The 14,900-nt window shown below is 55.6% G+C and overlaps 1 protein-coding gene and 1 long non-coding RNA gene across 9 annotated transcripts in view; one reads left to right on the top strand and one right to left on the bottom strand.

The window, feature by feature from the left end:
- Window positions 1-14,767, top strand: part of LOC130860718 (NADPH--cytochrome P450 reductase) — a 63,110-nt gene extending 48,343 nt beyond the window's left edge. For all 8 annotated transcript variants that reach the window (XM_057749305.1, XM_057749299.1, XM_057749302.1 and 5 more), the window contains 14 exons: window positions 3,885-3,933; window positions 6,932-7,060; window positions 7,741-7,890; window positions 8,372-8,496; window positions 8,880-8,969; window positions 9,333-9,431; window positions 10,442-10,558; window positions 10,662-10,780; window positions 12,642-12,823; window positions 13,023-13,172; window positions 13,501-13,771; window positions 13,852-13,997; window positions 14,074-14,159; window positions 14,260-14,767. In XM_057749305.1, coding sequence (XP_057605288.1) covers window positions 3,885-3,933; window positions 6,932-7,060; window positions 7,741-7,890; window positions 8,372-8,496; window positions 8,880-8,969; window positions 9,333-9,431; window positions 10,442-10,558; window positions 10,662-10,780; window positions 12,642-12,823; window positions 13,023-13,172; window positions 13,501-13,771; window positions 13,852-13,997; window positions 14,074-14,159; window positions 14,260-14,404 — 1,858 coding nt within the window. In that variant the 3' untranslated portion in view covers window positions 14,405-14,767. The remainder of the gene's footprint in view (window positions 1-3,884; window positions 3,934-6,931; window positions 7,061-7,740; window positions 7,891-8,371; window positions 8,497-8,879; window positions 8,970-9,332; window positions 9,432-10,441; window positions 10,559-10,661; window positions 10,781-12,641; window positions 12,824-13,022; window positions 13,173-13,500; window positions 13,772-13,851; window positions 13,998-14,073; window positions 14,160-14,259) is intronic.
- LOC130860721 (uncharacterized) lies at window positions 8,963-11,496 on the bottom strand. Its single transcript, XR_009055517.1, has 3 exons — window positions 11,365-11,496; window positions 10,311-10,379; window positions 8,963-9,594 (listed from the first exon to the last, which is right to left on the bottom strand). It is a non-coding gene; the product is annotated as an uncharacterized LOC130860721 (long non-coding RNA).
- Window positions 14,768-14,900: the final 133 nt, after the last annotated feature.

The following is a 14,900-nucleotide window of genomic DNA, read 5'->3' as shown; positions in this document are numbered from 1 at the left end:
ACACAGGTAGCTCCCCCCAGATTGTGAAACCCACACCTCAAGTTGAGCAGCAAGAATACGCAGAGGCGAGTGCCTGGAAGTATTGAAGACGGTGACAAATGCCCTTATGTCTGAGTGGGGGGGAGAGGTGCTCCGGGGAGGAGCTTGGCCTCGCATCTGCAGGGATAAGCAGGAGTTGGTGGGAAAGGGTTAGAGGAAGGACACTCTAGGCCAAGGCGCGAGGGGTCCAAGGGCACAGTGGCATCAGGGAACGGTGGGCTGGTCACAGGGGCCGAGCACTTGGAAGGTGGAGGGGGCTAGGTTCTGAATCGGTGGGCCCTTTTCTCTCGCTTAGACCAACTTCTCTGACATGGGCCTCTGCCCAGGGTGTGCAAAACCAGTCCATCTCTATCCATGCACAGTGTTTCTTAACATAAAAAGTAATTTTTATTTTCTTATTACAAAAGCCTTACATCTTCGTTGTAGGAAAAAAGGGGTGGAGGAGTTGGGAATAGAAATTAGCAAAAAAAGGAAACAAAGAAGACTCATAATGAATTGCTCAACCCAAAGAGGGAACAGCTCTTGACACCTCAGCATCTACCCTCTGTACCTTCCTTTTATACAAAACCAGAGCGTCCCCCGTGTTAGTCTGTAGCCTGCCCTTCCCACCTGACGGTACGTCAGGTATGTCCCTCCAGGGCAGCAGGCAGCCACCTGTGTTGTTCGGTACTGAGCGACGTGCGTCACGAGGCGCTGCGTAACCTGTTCAGCCTCTCCCGTCTTCAGACATCTGAACGTGTATTTGAATATATAATGTGCTTTTAATTATAAAAATAATGCGGAAAACAAAAATTTGGAAAATTAGGGAAACGCTCTCACCCGTTATCCTAATGCACCCGTGTCTTCTCTTTAAGATGCTGGTGTGTTTCTCTTCAGGCCACTTTTCTATGAACAGTTAATCATGTGCGTTCCACTTGTGAGAACACAGATTCTTTTCCTAGAAGATGGCAAGTGTGAGGGGAGATGCATTGGTTACCTCGGTGGCTTGTTTTCGCCTGGCTTTGCGTTGTCATCTAAATTTCTCCCAGAGTGTCTGCTGTGGCCGGTCCACACGTGGAGAACTGGCAGCGGTCCATATAAGTGAATATCTCCAAATTCAAGCCTGGTCCCTTTTAGGTGTCAACTAGATGCATTTACTTTGTTTTCATTTTTCTAATTGAGGTAAAATTCATACCCCTTAAAATTTACTGCTTTCACCATTTTACAGTGTACAGTTCAGTGGCTTTTAGCATAGTCATAGTGTTGTGCGAGCATACCACTGCCTAATTCTAAACCTTTCATCACCTCAAAGGGAAATGCTGTTACTCCCCACCCCCTCCCCCCAGCCCCTCGCACCACTAATCCACCTCCCGTCACTGGATTTGCCTGTTACAGACATTTCCTATATACGGAAATTGCATTGAGTTTTGTGCCTGCTTTTTTCTCATGCTATTTCATCCTAAACATTGGTCTAGGTTGCTGGTATTTAACCATCAGTTTAAGTTTACATTTGATTTTATGTTTAGTGGGTAATACATTCTCATGAATCAGAGTTCAAAGCTACTCGGTGGTGGAATTCGCATCATCAAGCACCTTGCTTCCTTCACTAATGGTTTATCTTGGTGAGCATGCCATGTTAGTGCCTAGACAGACAGACAGACAGAGTTGTAGATTATGTTCTAATTTAGGCTGCACACAGCTAGAGGGGTAGTGAAGACACTGCTGTTTGAGGCTGGGCACAGGCAGAAGGTGGACACGTTGCCAAGATGTCCAGACACAAAGACCCCTTTGGAGTGGGTTGGAGCTGGGCGTGAGAAGGTGGGGCCGGCCTGAGCGCCTCCGTTCATTTGTGCTCTTGCCCTGGCCCTGCTGAGGTTAGGGACGGGCCTGCCCAGGGATGCCGGGATAATGGGGGATCGGGGAGGGGCTGCTCTGGGTTTCTGTGCAGCTGGGCCCTCGCCGGGTGGGAAAGTCTGGGCAGCCAGCCCCCAGCTGCCTCCCTGCTGCCCCTTGTGGGCAGGACAGAGGAGATGTGACAGAGGAGAGAGGCTGGAGTGGCCGAGCCAGACCCCAGCACCGGGCCTTGCCTCCCCTGGGGTCCATTGTGGTGATATTTAATGCTAAGGCCCTGAAAATAGCTTTGGTGAAACTATTAACCTAGTGAAAAACGCAGTGGGTCTTAAGCATGAAACTTCTGATACTTTTATGTTTATAAAATACCTGTCTGAACAACTTTGCAGGGGCATCCTTAATTTTTCCATGGACTCCAGGCCTCTAGCCCTGACAGACATCACTTCATGCAGTTGTGATGAGTGTGTGTGTGCGTGCATACAGATGCATGGTGACACTTGAGTCTGTTACACTCTACTGTGCACAGCAGGCAGTGGAAAGAGCAAAGAACGTATGTCTTTCGTGGCCCAGGAATGAGTGCACTCTGTGGGGTGTGTACCAGAGAGCGAATTGCTGGGCTGCAGTCGTAGGAGATACTGCCAAGCTGCGTTCCAAGGTCGCTGTGCCATGTCACCCTCCCCCAGCCACGTGTGGGAATTCCTGTTGCTCCATAATCTCACCTGTTCGCAATCGTGTCTGTCTTTTTAGTTTTAGCCATTTTTAGTGGCTGTATAATAGATGTCATCATGGCTTTAATTTCTTTTTCTCTGGTAGCTAATAACGTCAAGCACCGTTCCCTATGTTCTTTGGCCCTTTAGATGCTCTCTTTAAGAAGGTACCTGCTCAAGCCTTTTGACAATGTTTCTGTTGCATTATGTGTCTTTTCTGATTGATTTGTAGGGATTTCTTGTATTCTCAACCCTAGTCCTTGTCAGTCAGATATGTGTACATTGCAGACACCTTCTCCTGTGCTGGGGCTTGCCTTTCCTTCCCTTAATGGTGTCATTTTAAACAGAAACAACTGTATTTTAGTGTTCAGATTTGTCTGTTGGTTCAGACCGGCCATATTTAAACATCCTAAAGATTTACCATCCAGTGGTAAATCACCCTGCTGTCTTAGGCCTCAGAGTCCCTGGGGAGCTCATTGGGTTGCTTTAGATGCCCCTGCAGGCCTGGGGCAAGGACAGAGAGAAGGGAAAGGACCGGAAGTGGAGAGGGAGGAGCAGGAGGCCGGGGCTGGGAGGTGGAGAGGGGACGAACGTGCGGGGCAGTGGGGCTGCTCTCTAGAGGGGACAGGGTCCAGTTCAGGGCTCCAGAAAGTGACAGGGTCACAGAGAGGAAAACAAATAAGTGTGGCTCCAGGGGAGGGCTGGGGGGGCAGGGGTCTTGGGAACCCAAGGGACTTGCTATTCAAGTGGGGCCTTGTGGGGAACAGGGCTCTGTCGGGTGAGGAAGTGGAGTGAGGAGGCTCTGGGCAGAGACAGTGGTGTTGACAGGATTCTAAGGACCATCATGGAGGGATGGCGTGTGGAGGCAAGTGGCAGGCGAGGCTGGGACAGGTTCTGAAGGGACTTGTGTGCCCCGTCCTGTGGGTCGTGGGAACCATTAAAGGTTTCAGAGTGCAACAGTCACACAGTCACAGTCTTATTTGGGAGGCTCCTGGATGCCTTGTGAGGTGGGAACTGAAGGTGAGACAAGGCTGTGGGGACCATTGTTGTGGATGGTAAGGGGCCTGGGAGTGAACTTGACCCTTCATTCTCATGTCCTCGTGCACCCGGGTGGGTCAGCCCTGGCCCTGCAAGGGGCTGGATTCAGATTTATTAGGCCTCAGAGCCTGGGTCCTGCCTCTTCCAGCCCCAGCAATGGACCAGAGGCGGCTGCTGGTGTGGGCACCACGGAGTGGAGCCGGCGGAGCTGTAATGCCCCTCACTGCTGCCAAGTGCCTCCCGTGCCCATCAGACACTTTTATTTTTCAGGACCTCCTCTGTCAAAGACAGCAGCTTTGTGGAAAAGATGAAGAAGACGGTGAGTTTTCTCTGTGTCTGTGCTCGGCCCTGTGGGCAGGCGGGGAGTCCAGCAGAAGGCCAGCTTCACTGGATGGGGGGAGAAGCGGGCGGCAGCCCGGCTCAGTTCCTGGCGTGTGTACATTCCAGCCTAACCAGCGCCTCGAGGCTGCTCCACTGTTGCTGGGACACTTGACCCCACTTTTTGAATGTTTACTTCTTGAACAAACCAAAGTGTGAGAACAGACCCTCCCTCTGAATCGAATGCTGCCCCATCTCCTCTGTGGACCAGGCTGTGTCCACGAGCAGATGTAAACCTCATATAGCTGTGGTCCTAGCACAGCTACAATTTTATCTCTGTTTACTTAAGTATTGTTTACTTAAGTACTTATTTACTGACGTATTGAATTTTATGACCAGGTACTTCATTCATGTGGTTAAAATCCAAAACATAAACTATTCAGTGGAAAGTTTCCCTCCTATCCCTGTCACCTATCACTGTCCTTAGTATTATGTAGATCCTTCTAGAGCTTCTTTATGCACATATAATAAAAACAAATACAGACTTTTGTTTTATACTTTGTAAACACAAAAGGTGGCATATTACATACACTGCTAAAGACCTTCGGTTTTTTCCCACTTAATGATGTGTCTTAGAGATCTTTCATAGCAATTCAAAGACACCTCCCTCATTCTTTATTATAGTTGCATAATAATTCCATATGTGGCCGCAAGTGCTATAATTTAACACTGCCTTCTTGATGGGCACTTGGAATATTGCTAATCTTTAGCTCTTACAGACAATGCTGCTATAACTGTATAGATCAGTTTGCATATTTGCAAATGCAGTAAAATCCCAGAAGTGGAATTGTTGGATCAAAAGGTATATGCATTTGTGATAGAAGCGGCCAAATTGCACCCCACCCCCAAAGGGTTCCCAAGGCACCGTCGCCAGCAATGCGTGAGAAAACCTGTGCCCCCACAGCCGTGCCAACAGAGGCTACTATCAGTTTGAGATTTTGCCAGTTTTCTAGGTTATAAAAAGATATCTCTGTGTAGTTCTAATTTGCATTTTTCCTATGAATGATTTTAAGCAAATTTTCATGTTGTGATGGCATTTCTTTTTTCTTTTTCTTTTTTCTTTTTTTTTATAGATTTTCTGTCCAAATCTTTTGCCCACTTTTCTGTTAGGATTGATGTTTCTCCAGGAACGCCTTAAATTTATTAGGGAGATTAACCCCTTGTCTGTGATATGAGTTAAAAATATTTTTCCCAGTTAATAGTTTGTGTATCACTTGGCTTATTGTGTGTGTTTGTTTTGCCATGTTAAAGTTCCTTAGTCCCTTTTACTATTCTTTCTATGGCTTCTGGATTTTGAATCATCATTTGAAAGGCTTCCCCCCTCTAAAAAGATGAAGGAATATCTTCCATATTTTTTCTAGTATTTTTATCATTTTGTTTTCCATATTTAAAATTTGGTCTGTTGGGAATTTATCCTGGTGTAAGATGTAAGGTATGGGTCCAACGCTTTTTTACAGCTATCTAAATTTTGTGTAATAAAGTCCATATTTTCCCCACTAGTTTTATCATAAATCTAATTCCCATAGGTATTTGAGTCTATTTCTGTATTTTCCTGTTCTGGTACTTTGATCTAGCTGTCTGTATATAAATATCATACTGTTTAATAATTATAACATTGTTGGATAATTATTATAACTTGTTTTAATATCTGCAGCATTAGGCACTTCCTCCCTCCCCCCCCATCACTCTTATTTTTCAGTTTTCCTGGCTGTTACTTCATATGTATTCATCTATTTTGGGTAACAGTTTTATTGGGATACAACGCATATTCCATACAGTTCTCCAATTTAAAGTTTACACATCAGTGATTTTTAGTATATTCACAGTTGCACAAACCATCACCATAGTCAACTTTAGGACATTTTCATCGTCCCCAAAAGAAACCCTATACCCATTAGCAGTCACTCCCCATTCCCCCACCCTGAGCTCTAAGCAACTGTTCATCTACTTTTTGTCTCTATAGAGTTGCCTCTTCTGGACATTTCATGTAAGTGGAATCATATAGCATATGGCCTTTTGTGGCATCTTTCACTTAGCTTATGTCTTCAAGGTTCATCCCTTTTGTGGCACGTGTCAGCACTTCATTCCTTTTTATTGCCAAGGGATGTCCCAGTGGGTGGATTCGTACTTATTTTTCCACAGGACTTTTTGATGAAAAAAGAACCGTTCAAGTTTTTATTAGGATCGTGTTACATTTCTGTATTGCTAGAGGGAGAACCGACATCTTGTATGTTGTCTTTCTGTGCAAAATCAGAGTGCCTTTCCATTTGGCTGAGTCCTTTATCACTCAGTAGCTTCTCACATGTTTTTTGTATGGCTTATTTCTAGGTACTTTATACATTTTGATGCTACTGTAAATATTTAGCTACTGTTTTGTATCCTGTTTTGTTCCCTTAAGTTGACATCATAAGCATTATTTTAAAATACCTTTTTATTTTATTATTTTTTTAACTAACTTATTTATTTACTGGCTGAGTTGGGTCTTCATTGCTGCACACGGGCTCTCTAGACGTGGCGAGTGGGGGCTACTCTTTTGCGGTGCACAGGCTTCTCTTGTTGTGGAGCACAGGCTGTAGGCACGCAGGCTTCAGTAGTTGTGGCTCGTGGGCTCTAGAGCACAGTCTCAGTAGTTGTGCACAGCTTAGCTGCTCCACAGCATGTGGGATCTTCCTGGACCAAGGATTGAGCCCGTGTCCCCGGCATTGGCAGGTGGATTCTTAACCTCTGCGCCAGCAGGGAAGCCCTAAAATACCTTTTTAAATGTCACACTGTGGTTGTGGCAGTGAAATGCTAGCCCAGAGCGACTTAGAAAGGACCTGAAGCAGGAAGGAAAGAGGGAGCACTTGAGGGGCCTGCCTGCCCCTGTGGTCACCTAAAGCCTCTGGTGAAGCCTGTGGCTCTTGGCCCCTCACTGATCCCAGATGTCTGGCCGTCCCTAGGGCAGGAATATCATCGTGTTCTACGGCTCCCAGACGGGGACCGCTGAGGAGTTTGCCAACCGCTTGTCCAAGGACGCGCACCGCTACGGGATGCGGGGCATGGCAGCAGACCCCGAGGAGTATGACCTGGTGAGCTCTCGCCGCGCCCCGACCCCTTCCTCCCATGCAGTGCGGTCCAGGGCATTAAGGAAGTCATGTCTGGATCATGGAGACACTTAAAGGGCTGAGTTAGCCAAAGGGATAGACAGGAATAGGCATTTCTTGTCATTTGTTCCAGCAGCCAGGTGGTTCCAGTTTTAAGGACATTAAGAACACCTGGCCCAGGTGCACGCGTGTGTGCTCCCAGCACTGCTCACACTCAGCCTTGCAAGCTCTCCCCGCTGCAGGCTTTGCAAGTGCTGGGCAGGTGCCAGCGGAAGGGACTTGGGCACTTAGTGGATTGGGTGTGGCTTAAAAGATGAAAGGGTCTCAGCAGGTCAGGAGAGGAACTGTTTCTCATCTCGCCTCAACCCCCAGCCCTGAACTGCAGCAGCAGGGGAGCTGGACTGAGGAGTTGGGGGATCTGCCCTGACTGCCTCTGTGACCGTGGGCGAGTCCCCCACTGAGGGCCTTCCTTGCCTCGTCTGCCGAGAGGGGATGAGGGTGTTGGATGAGCCATCTCCAGGAAGCTGTGCTTTTCTGGGCCTGCTTGTCCCTTTGCTCTTGAACTACACCCCGTCCACTTGAACCCTGAACTCCCCCATCTGCACCCCTGTTTGGAGCAGGCTCAGTGATGGTCTCTGGGCCTGGCCCTGCCTTTGTCTCCTCAGGCTGACCTGAGCAGCCTGCCAGAGATCGAGAACGCCCTGGCAGTGTTCTGCATGGCCACCTACGGCGAGGGGGACCCCACCGACAACGCCCAGGACTTCTACGACTGGCTCCAGGAGACGGACGTGGACCTCTCTGGGGTCAAGTATGCGGTGAGTCAGCCTTGTGTGTTTGTGGGACCTCCGGAACTCCGTGTCCAAGACGAGCTCTTCCAGTTCTGACCAGCCAGGGCAGGCCCAGGTGCCAGGGCAGGCCCAGGTGCCAGGACAGGGGCTTCGAGCCGAGGGCCTGGCAGGGAGCTCGTGGCAGGGAATCCTGGGAAGGCCGCTCACGGGGTAACCCTCTCTTCTGCCCAGGCCCAGCACTAAGAGCTCCCCCTCCCATGTCCTAGCCCCACCTTGCTTGGGTGCATTTGTTGTTGGAGACTAAAGGCAAGAAAGGGGTGGTGGACTGACCAAGATTGGCTGGGCAAGGAGAAGGGGCGGGATGAAGCCCCTGCTGCCGCCAGGGTCAAGGCCGAGATGCTTGTGGAGGGGCCTGGGCTGCAGGTCACGGAAACAAAGCTGCCTCTGGGGCCGTGCAGTGCAAGGTGTCTGGTGGGGACTGCTGACCACTGGCCCCTCATCCACACAGGTGTTTGGCCTCGGGAACAAGACCTACGAGCACTTCAATGCCATGGGCAAGTACGTGGACAAGAGGCTGGAGCAGCTCGGCGCCCAGCGGATCTTTGATCTGGGACTGGGCGATGACGACGGGAAGTGAGTGCCCCCTCCCCAGAGCCCCTGCCCTTGCACCCCCACCCTGGCTGTCGTGTGTCAGAAGCCACAGGTTACGGCTGGTGGGGCACAGGAGGGGGAGGGCAGAGCCATGATGTCAGCACGACTCAGCGACGCGCCTCACCCGGGGAGGGAAGGCCGTGCCCCCATCGCCAGCTCGTCCACACACTCCCAGCGTACCCGGCTCAGACGGGGCCTCCTGTGGTCACTGCAGACCCTCTGGACGCTTCCTGATGCCCTGGGGTGGATAACTGGGCGGGCTGGTGTGAAATGAACCCTCAGGCTTGGGAGGTGACAGGGGACAGAGAATCCGAGCTGGCCCAGCGGCCCCATCTGGCGCCTGGCTCATCCTCTCTTGTCCCCAGCCTGGAGGAGGACTTCATCACGTGGCGAGAGCAGTTCTGGCCAGCAGTGTGCGAGCACTTCGGGGTGGAAGCCACGGGAGAGGAGTCCAGGTGGGTGTGCGCAGGTGGGCGGGGCTGTGGGTGCTGCCTCCTGGGCCAGGGGACTGGCCTGGTAGGTGTGGTGCGGCTGGAGGAGGCTCAGTCAGGATGCGGGAGGGGTGTGGGCCCAGGCGCTTGGGCTGGGCCTGGAGGTGATGGTCAGGGCAGGCTTCCTCACCTCCTCACGGCAGCACCTCAGGCCTGCTGACCGACTGCCCCACCCCGCATGCTGTGCTGGCCCCTCTCCTGCCTCCCACGCCCCGCAGCCCCCACGGCGTGTCCCATTGCCTCACAGTCTCACTCCCTCCTTGGGACCCCCTGCAGCCCCCTGGTCCCCTCCCAGCCCTGGCCTCACCCTGGGTCTCCCCTTTCCAGCATTCGCCAGTATGAGCTTGTGGTCCACACAGACATAGATGTGGCCAAGGTGTATGTGGGCGAGGTGGGCCGTCTGAAGAGCTACGAGAACCAGAAACCGTGAGTAGAGAGCGTGGCTGGGGGCCAGGCAGCTGGCTGTCCCGTGTGTCCCCGCAGGGCCTTACCTCCCAGGCCCCCTCCTATGGGGCTCCCTGCCATCCAGGAGTGGGCTGGGGTGAGGGCACCCACGTTTCCGTCTGCACCACACAAGAGGGCGTGAGGCCTGGAGCAGAGAGAGGGGGGAGGCTGCTCCAGGCTCAGGACCCTGGGAAGCCCGCCCTCCTGGTGGTCCCTTGCTCCAGGGCATGGCCTCGGGGGGACTGGCACTTGCTCAGTTAGTACTTTATTTGCCCTGTAAATACTCTGAGTTGGGGGGTGCCCACCAGTTCCTGGACCAGGACATAGCGAGTTCAACTCTGGATCTAGGCTAAACTTTGGCAGAAGGGCTCACTTCCTTAAAATCTGCCTCAATGTTTGGACTTTTTGTCCAAAAACATCGTGTTCCTCTCTGGGGCCCCTGACTTGGCCCTGGGTGCCACCTAAACTCCTGCTGGAGCGTCCCAGGAAAGTCCTCCTAGAAGCACCAGGTTTTGAGACTGGCAGCCCCGCTGCAGCCGTAGTCAGAAAGCCTGACGCTTCGGTGACGTCCCAGAGTGAAGCCACTCTCCTGGTCACGTGCAGCCCTGGGCACATGGGCAGAGGGGGCTTTGCTCCACACAGCCACTCGGGACGCAGGCCCCTTCCGTCTTAGGGAGCCATCCTCAAGGGCCTGGCCCTCCTTGTGCTCTGCCCACCAACGGGTAGAGTGTGGAGGGTCCCCCAGGTTTTTGGACCAGCCTCAGGTGCCGTGTCTGTAAATGGGGACACTGGTAACCTAGCTCTACCCCCTTGTGGGGTGCCGGGAGCACCGCCTTGGACTGGGCTGGGAAAGCCCTTTACCTGATTGGAGAGGTTTCCTCATGGCCCTCGGAGGCCAGCCCTGAGGTTTCCCGTGTTCTGAAGGGTGCCCTGGGGGCGGGGAGATTCAGACTGAAGGCCTGACCGGTCACGGAGCTGCTCTCCCCACTCAGTCCCTTCGACGCCAAGAACCCATTCCTGGCTGTCGTCACCACCAACCGGAAGCTGAACCAGGGAACCGAGCGACACCTCATGCACCTGGAATTAGACATCTCAGACTCCAAAATCAGGTTATCAGCTACTGCCGCTCCCCCAACAAACCTTTCACTCAGGCCTCCTGTTCGGGTGCAGAGCTGCCTTCCACCCTCCTCCTGAGCCTTGCATCTCCCCCAGGTATGAATCTGGGGACCACGTGGCTGTTTACCCGGCCAATGACTCTGCCCTGGTCAACCAGCTTGGCGAGATCCTGGGTGCCGACCTGGATGTCATCATGTCCCTGAACAACCTTGATGGTGAGTCCTGGGATAAGGGCCTCCCTATCTGCCTGGGCCTGAGGCGGTTGGTGGGAACGGGCCCCTTGGCAAGGCCTGTAGGTTGAGCTTCTGCTTAGACCTAAAGCCTGGTGCCCTAGAAGGCCTCATACCCAAGACCCCAGTTACTGGTTGTGGAACAGACTCGGGGGCAGGGGGAAAGGAAGCTGTAGGGCCTGGCACTTTCCCTTGTGGGGGTTCCCCCATCCCCTCACTGCCATGCTCCCTTGAGGGAGTGGGGGCGCCTGGAGACAGAGCCAGCCCCGGCCACCCGCCCAGCCGCGTGTCCTACGTGGAAGAGAGCCACAACTGGCCACCGAAGGCCCTTTCTGGCTCCACGGTCTCCTCACCTGTGAACCCGTCAGCAATCCTGACAGCCCTCCAGGTCCCTTCAGGGTGCTCCGCGTGCGAGGGCATTCATGTGGGCGGGGCTGCCCGGCCTGAGCCTCTCACCCGGAACCCCCCAGCGCCCTCCTGCTGTCCACCATCCTGGGGCCCAGCTCAGCCCAGCCCTGCCCCGCTCACTCTTCTCTTCAGTGACCCCAGCCTGGGCTGCTCCTCCTCACCGGCTCCAGAGTCAGCCTTGAGAGGAGCAGCACGAAAGGCGGCCGGTTTCCATCAGAATCCATCGTGTTGGCGGTGGACACCAGGGTGCACGCGCAGGCCCGTCACGCGCAGGGTGGGCGTGTGCCTTGTGCCATCTGAGGCAGGGCCTTGCTGGGGGCCAGGAGGGGTGCAGGTGCTCACTCTTCCCCGGGAGAGTCTGGGCCCCTGCAGGGAGAGAGGGCTGCAGAGGCTCAGAACGCAAGGCAGAAGTGAGCCTTTAGAAGAAGTGCCCACACCTGCCCCTGCAGCGTGAGGCCTGAGCGCTGGTTTCTGGGCCCACATGGGGTGCTGGGGCACAGGGAACACCTGCCGCTTCATGCGGGTGCTGGGTACACGAGGACTCTCAGTTCATGAAAATCCGTCAAGCATTGCTCGTGTGACTCGTGCGTGGTGCGTAGGTGACGCTTAAGTAAGAAGTTCAGACCCCTCCCAAAAATAGACCCAAACCCCTAAAGGCTGAGCTGTCCGAGGCCAGGCCCTCTCCTCTCCATGGGGCCCGGCAGCCTCGCGGTTCTGTGGGGCTCATCTGTGCACAGGAATAAGTGGCCCTGCAGTCATGCCTCCAGGAGGTGGAGTTGCTCCTGGGCCCGGTCCTGCTCTAGCCTGGTTGTGGGGAGGCGTCAGTAAAGCAGCCTGCTGACTGTGGCAGCAGAAGGCTCCCGGCAAGGGCTGGCAGTGGGCCTGTGCCAGCAGCTGCCCGAGTGCACAGGATGCTGCCCAGGAGCTTGGCCTTTGGGTGCCCCACGTACAGACCTCCACATGTGTCCAAGCGTAAAGGCTGACCTGGAGGCAGCCCTGCCATCGCAGCTGAGGGCCCAGTGTGGGCATCTCACAGTCGTGAGCCTGGAGCCCACAGTGGACCAGGTCCAGCCGCAGGCAGGCAGGGCACACTTGGGGGGCTCCGCCTCTGCAGGCACCTCTCTGAGCAGCTCTCGGCGGGGGAAGGGTCTCCTGTACGGGGACAGTGACTGCCAGGCCTCCCCCAGCAGCGTCCTGCCTCTGATGGAGACTACCTGCCCAGTCTGAAGCTTGAGGGTGCCCAAAGCCTGAGGCTTTGCCCCAGAGCCGAGGGAGGCCCAGAAAGAGCTGGCCTTGCTTCCAGCGCCCACAGGGCTGCCTGCTTCCTGAGAGCAGGCCTGAGGCTTCGCCCACCCCATCCCATGGCGCCCCCCACTGCCGCCGCCTCTGGTCCCAGGCCAGCCACTAACCCCAATCCCCGCCTGCCCTCTCCTTGCAGAGGAGTCCAACAAGAAGCACCCATTCCCCTGCCCCACCTCCTACCGTACGGCCCTCACTTACTACCTGGACATCACCAACCCGCCGCGCACCAATGTGCTCTATGAGCTGGCGCAGTATGCTGCAGAGCCCTCGGAGCAGGAGCAGCTGCGCAGGATGGCCTCCTCCTCGGGCGAGGGCAAGGTAGGCCTGCCGGTCACACCCCAGAGCCCAGAGCGCCAGCCACTCGGCACCGCCTCAGCCCTGCACCGCAGCCCTGCCAGCACCCCCCAGGCCACCCCACCCAGCCATTCCCCACGCTGCCTGGGCCCAACTTCAGCCCTGCCCCCTAGGTCCCTGTATCCCCTCACCCGTGTCTCACCTGTGTCGGTATCTTCCCCAGGAGCTGTACCTGAGCTGGGTGGTAGAGGCTCGGAGGCACATCCTGGCCATCCTGCAGGACTACCCGTCCCTGCGGCCCCCCATCGACCACCTGTGCGAGCTGCTGCCTCGTCTCCAGGCCCGCTACTACTCCATCGCCTCGTCCTCCAAGGTGGGGGCTCCAGGCCCGCCCGCTTGTACAGGACATAGTTGTTGGCTCCTCAGAGTGGCCCAGGGTCCCCCAGCTCTGCCCCATGTGCCCAGGGCGGTTCGTTCAAGATTCCTGGCTGTGTGCCAATAGGCTGGACTGTGAGGTTGCAAACTGCTCTCCGGTTCTGGTGCCGAGAACCAGTCAGGAAAGCTGCCAGGAAGGGGCCTTTGAACGGGTTTGGGCACCACGAAGGGTGTAAAGAGGCCCTGAGCAGGGACGCCCGTGGCAGGGTGCGTGGCAGGAGGGAAGGGGCCTCGGACGCCAGCACGCCCACTCCTGCCTCCGCCAGGTCCACCCCAACTCTGTGCACATCTGTGCTGTGGCCGTGGAGTATGAAACCAAGACTGGCCGCGTCAACAAGGGCGTGGCCACCAGCTGGCTGCGGGCCAAGGAGCCGGCCGGGGAGAATGGCCACCGGGCGCTGGTGCCCATGTTTGTGCGCAAGTCCCAGTTCCGCCTGCCCTTCAAGGCCACCACGCCTGTCATCATGGTGGGCCCCGGCACCGGGGTTGCCCCCTTCATAGGCTTCATCCAGGAGCGGGCCTGGCTGAGGCAGCAGGGTGAGTGTACGGGCCCCGGGGGGGAGGGCAGCAGGGCCGGGACCGGGGTTCCACCCTCACCCTGGCCGCCGCTGCCCCAGGCAAGGAGGTGGGGGAGACGCTGCTCTACTATGGCTGCCGCCGCTCTGATGAAGACTTCCTGTACCGCGAGGAGCTGGCCACGTTCCACAGAGACGGCGTCCTCACCCAGCTCAACGTGGCCTTCTCCCGGGAGCAGCCCCAGAAGGTGAGGCCGTGGACGGGCCCCTCGGGGGGTGGGGGGCAGTGTGACCAGCCCTCCTCACCGGCGCCCCCGCCTCCAGGTGTATGTGCAGCACTTACTGAAGAAGGACAAGGCGCACCTGTGGAAGCTGATCCATGACGGGGGCGCCCACATCTACGTCTGCGGGTGAGCGAGGGCAGGGGAGGGGCGGGGCCTGCCTGCCGACTTGCCGACTGGGGGAGGGGCCCTTGCCTGGCCCCCAGTGCCACCTCCTTCCTGCCCCCAGGGATGCTCGGAACATGGCGAGGGACGTGCAGAACACCTTCTACGACATCGTGGCCGAGCAGGGGGCCGTGGAGCACGCCCAGGCCGTGGACTACGTCAAGAAGCTGATGACCAAGGGCCGCTACTCCTTGGACGTGTGGAGCTAGGAGTCACCCGGCCCCGCCCTGCTCTGCCCCTCGCAGCCCACAGACTTGCTTCCCCATGTAATCGCTCTCCTCACTCCCTTCTGCCAGTCTCGTGGGTGGATTCTGCTGGGCCCTGCCACAGGAGGCAGGCCCAGGGACAGAGACGGCGTCAGGCCTGAGATGTGCCCTCCGGACGCGCCAGCCCCAGGGGCGTGCCCAAGGGGGACCGGGCAGATGCTTTGTGAAGACCTCGGACCCTCGGTGGCTGAACAGAAGGGCTCCTCCTCTCAGCTGAGTGGGGCCTGGCCCCTCCCCGTGATTTTCAATAAGTGTAAATAATTTTAAATAACCTCTGGCCCTTGGAATAAAGTTCTGTTTTCTGTATTTGCCTCGTATTGTTTGCACAGATCTGGGGCTTCCACCTGGGTCTCCTTAACTCAGACCCCAGGGAGACCTCAGGAGCCCCCAAACCCCGTGCTATGGCAGCACAGAGCCCCTGCCTTAACCACAGGAGCAC

The sequence above is a fragment of the Hippopotamus amphibius genome, chromosome 9 (assembly GCF_030028045.1).
Source record: "Hippopotamus amphibius kiboko isolate mHipAmp2 chromosome 9, mHipAmp2.hap2, whole genome shotgun sequence".
NCBI lineage: Eukaryota > Metazoa > Chordata > Mammalia > Artiodactyla > Hippopotamidae > Hippopotamus > Hippopotamus amphibius.
The sequence above is the reverse complement of the archived record's forward strand: the minus strand, read 5'-3'. Positions and strand labels throughout refer to the sequence as shown.